At 43.2% G+C, this 5,000-nt stretch overlaps 1 protein-coding gene across 1 annotated transcript in view; it reads left to right on the forward strand.

Moving 5' to 3' along the window:
* The window catches only part of RhoGAP100F (Rho GTPase activating protein at 100F), a 237,600-nt gene that overhangs the window by 170,089 nt on the left and 62,511 nt on the right, over positions 1-5,000 (forward strand). The window contains exon 4 of the mRNA XM_086549233.1: positions 598-711. Coding sequence (XP_086405359.1) covers positions 598-711 — 114 coding nt within the window. The remainder of the gene's footprint in view (positions 1-597; positions 712-5,000) is intronic.

A 5,000-nucleotide genomic window follows, 5' to 3' on the forward strand; every position in this document is an offset into this window, starting at 1 on the left:
TTCTGTATTGTTTTGTTGTGTAATTTTACCTTTACAATCTTCTCATCATCAAGTTACAGATGCATCATCATTCATCCATCATAACCACTGAATGTAAATGTCACATAATAACCACTATGTATAAACATCACATCATTACATAAGTCATGGCAATAATCTACTATTATCATTATTATTGTTATCATTACTATTATCATTGTTATTATCATTACTCTTATCATTATCATCACTATTATTATCACTATTATTATTAAACTCATCATCATGATTATCATCACCTTTAGAAAATGTGGAATACTTATCTTAATCTTATCTTAATTAAAGAACATCTCATTTCCGCCAAAAGATAAGCACTGCAACTAGGTTTACCCATATCCCATATATCAGTTGATCACTGCTCAGACTACTAATGACGCATGAGAGACTAATAACCCTTATATGCTAACATCCTCTAAGCACTAACAACCTTTTTGTACTTACAATCTTTTAAGTGTTAACGACCTTTTCATACTAACGACCTCTGGTTACCAACAGCCTCAGACTTCAACTTCCCCCTGTCGACCCCCAAATACTAACGGCCTCCCCCTTTTCCGGCAGGAGGGGTCAAATGGAGTCGGGGCAGAGCTGGCTGCTTCCCCACGGCGTCAGGTGGCTGGTCCATCGCGGGCCCGCGACCCTCCAAGCATGGTCGTGCAAGGGGACTTCCGCAAGGTGAGATCTTGGGCGCAGAGCTTCTTCGGGGGGTTGGAGCGGGAAGGGCTTGCTGGATTAGCTTACGGGGGATTAGCTTTATTATATACGCGTGTATACGCTAAAACACACACACACATACACAAATAAAGTATGTATATCATATATATATATATATATATATATATATATATATATATATATATATATGTTTATATATGTTCATATGTACACACACACACACACACACACACACACACACACACACACACACACACACACACACATATATATATATATATATATACATATACACACACACACACACACACACACACACACACAGTTGAAGGAAAACACATACACACACACACACACACACACACACACAGAGTTGAAGGAAAACACATACACACACACACACACACATATATATATATACATATATATACATATATATGTATATATAGAGAGAGGTGGAAAAATATACCCCTACTCTCTACACCCCCCTTCCCCCACCTCCGTCCCCCACCTCCGTCCCCCACCTCCGTCCATTTTTTGTGTTAAATTTCACTGTCAGTCGGAAGCCCTATATTTAAAATGTAAATTGAAAACTTAGATGTGAACGGGGAAGCGATGCTCATGAACTTAAAGTTATAAAGTCATTTCAAGGCGTGGGGAGAGAGAGGGGGGGGGGGCGCCGGCGGGGTAGGGGGATAGTGAGGAGGGTGGGGTGGGGGGTGAAGGGGGTAGGGGTGGGGATAGAAAGGGGTGGATGGGGATGGAGGTGGGATGGGGAAAAAGAATGGGGATGGAGGGGGGAGGGGGAAAGAGAATGGGTGGAGAGGGAATAAGGAATTGGAGTAGAGACGGGGAGCTGAAGGGGAAATGGAAAGAGAAAGTGTAGGGGAGTAGGGGAAGGGGTAACGGGAACGTCCGAGAAGTTTACAAAAATGGCTACCTTGTAGTTTTTTTTTGTTATATATTGTTTTTATTCATAGATTTATTGTACGCTGCGACGAACTCACATACTCACTCACTTACTCACCTACTTACTTACTCACTCACTCACTCACTCACCCAACCACCCACTCACTCACTCACTCACTCACTCACTCACTCACTCACTCACTCACTCACTCACTCACTCCTCACAAGTATGAGAATGCAAATGTAAACACACACACACATGATTGAATGAGATAACACTTGTACAGATTTTTCACGAGTTGATTACACATGTGCTAACCGTAATTTTATTGACCATAAGATAACTGAAATTATATTGTGCAGTAATCACGTCTAGATTTCATAGGAAAACAACAAAAATACAATAAAATATAGGGTACTTTTGATGGTTATACTGTTTTAATGTTTCACATCATCGTAACGTTTCCCACAGTTTTGATGTAATATTTCCTGCGGAAATTGTCCTAAAGTTCACATAATGTCTAAAAGCTCCGATATGCCATGCTGACGCTTCACATAACTTTTATATGTTCCACATAGTGTTCTAACGTCTCTCATAACTTTTATAATCTTGACATGATGTTCTAACGTTTCACATAACTTTTATAAGCTTCACATGATGTTTTAACGTTTCACATAACTTTTTAAATGTTCACATGATGTTTTAACGTTTCACATAGCTTTTTTAATCTTCACATGATGTTTTAACGTTTCACATAACTTTTTTTAATCTTCACATGATGTTTTAACGTTTCACATAACTTTTATAATCTTAACATGATGTTTTAACGTTCCACATAACTTTTTAAATCTTCACATGATGTTTTAACGTTTCACATAACTTTTTAAATGTTCGCATGATGTTTTAACGTTTCACATAACTTTTTTTAATCTTCACATGATGTTTTAACGTTTCACATAAATTTATAATCTTAAGATGTGATGTTCTAACATTTCACATAACTTTTTAAATCTTCACATGATGTTCCAACTTTCACATAACTTTTATAAGCTTCACACGTTTCACATGCCTCTTCTAACGTATTCCAAATAGCAATTGCATCATCATATACGGTTCTAACGTCTCAGATGCCATTTTCTGGTTTCGCATAATGTTTAATGTCTTACCATACTGTTTAACATTCCAAATAACCTTTAGCGGCTTTACATACTATTATAACGATCATACGAATTGTTTATCGGCGTCGCATAGCATTCTAACTTTTAACTTCACAAGCTGATCGAAAGTCTCACATATCCTAGTAATGTTTCACAGAGCGTTTTCTAGCAACAGATCCCTCGGATGCGGTCGGCGGCGATTTGCAAAATAGATGCAAGCGCTTCGCAAAAGGGGTAAACAACCGTTATTTGTCAGAGTTCTCAGGCGACGTCAAATCCTGCTATGGTAAGAGGGGAGGGGGGGAGGGGTAAGGGGGAGGGGGGAAGGGGTAAGGGGGAGGGAGAGGCTTATTTACGTTGAACCCACACGCATGTAGGTCAGATCGGCAGGCTGACAGCGTGGTGATCTATAGTGTATGGTGAGGGGCGAGGCTTTAATTACCCTGAACCCGCGAGCATGAAGAGCAGATTTGCAGGCTGACAGGGTGGTGATCTACGGCGCATGGCGATATTGCACCAATGTATACGCAGAGGTAGAGGAGCATAACAATCCCCAGGGACTGACGACTGCATACTGTTACTGGCAGAGCGAATTGTCTCAATTGTGGTTTGCCGAGTAGGACTGGCGGTCCCCACTCGCGGGAGAGAGAGAGGGCGCCGCTGCTCCCTTGGCGTAATGACACGGGTCGCGGATCATCCTCTTTAATACACTATTATTTAAACGGGTGTCGCAAGCGGTGGGCTGCCGGGGGAGGGGGGGGAGAAGACCTGGGGAAGGGGCTGGGAAGGGCTTGGGGAAGGGGAGTTTCAGGGGCTGTAGAGAGGAACTAGGCCACGGGGAGGCTTAGGGAGGACTTCAAGGGGCTAGGGGGCAGTGGAAGGGCGAGAGGCATAGGGTTTGGGGGATGAGGGGGGTAATGGGAAGGGAGAGGGGTGGGGGACACCTGGGGAGACTGGATGAGGGGGGGGGGGTATGTGTCGGGGGAAGAGCGAAATTATTTATTCACTTGTCTCCGTGACTGCCTGGTTGTGGATGCGTACACAGATGCAGTGAGACAGATTGCAAGTATACATAGACATAGATGCACAAGCCGGTTTACATACATGCGCACATAAGCATATAGACTCACATACAGACACACACACACACACAGAACATTTAAGAGATAGAGAGATTGAGAGTAAGAGTGAGAGTGAAGGTGAGATTGAGAGTGAGAGTGAGAGTGAGAGTGAGAGTGAGAGTGAGAGTGAGAATGAAAATGAAAATGAAAATGAAAATGAAAATGAAAATGAGAATGAGAGTGAGAGTGAGAGTGAGAGTGAGAGTGAGAGTGAGAGTGAGAGTGAGAGTGAAAGTGAGAGTGAGAGTGAGAATGAAAATGAAAATGAAAATGAAAATGAAAATGAAAATGAAAATGAAAATGAGTGAGAGTGAGAGTGAGAGTGAGAGTGAGAGTGAGAGTGAGAGTGAGAGTGAGAGTGAGAGTGAGAGTGAGAGTGAGAGTGATTGTGTCTGTGTCTGTGTCTGTGTCTGTGTCTGTGTCTGTGTCTGTGTCTGTGTCTGTGTCTGTGTCTGTGTCTGTGTCTGTGTCTGTGTCTGTGTCTGTGTCTGTGTCTGTGTCTGTGTCTGTGTCTGTGTCTGTGTCTGTGTCTGTGTCTGTGTCTGTGTCTGTGTCTGTGTCTGTGTCTGTGTCTGTGTGTGAGAGAGAGAGAGAGAGAGAGAGAGAGAGAGAGAGAGAGAGAGAGAGAGAGAGAGAGAGAGAGAGAGAGAGAGAGAGAGAGAGAGAGAGAGAGAGAGAGAGAGAGAGAGAGAGAGAGAGAGAGAGAAAGAGAAAGAAAGAGAAGAAGAAGAGGAAGAAGAAAGAGAAGCAAGCAGGTCGAGAGAAACAGACCCCCACACGAGAAGTGCTTGCCGGGAAATGCAAAGTTGGGCAACAGGTGGCGCGCACGTAGACTCGCTCTAATGATAATTGTTAATCCGTCAACTAGGTGGGCGTCGCCGTATCCCCCCTCCCCCTCCCCCTCCCTTCTCTCTCCTCCTTTCTTCCACCTTTCTCATCCTTTCCTCTTTACCCCCACTCTTTCTTCCTCCCTCCCGCTCTGGCCACCCTTCTTCCTTCAATTATTTTCCTCCATCCTTCTCAACCTTCTTCTTCTTACTCCTTCCTAGCTCCGTCTACATCCCTCCTCCCTCATCTTTCCTCCTTCTCTTCTCCTCTTTA

This window comes from Penaeus japonicus, unplaced genomic scaffold (assembly GCF_977035675.1).
Source record: "Penaeus japonicus unplaced genomic scaffold, GWHDUDI00000001_assembly GWHDUDI00000022, whole genome shotgun sequence".
Taxonomy (NCBI): Eukaryota; Metazoa; Arthropoda; class Malacostraca; order Decapoda; family Penaeidae; genus Penaeus; species Penaeus japonicus.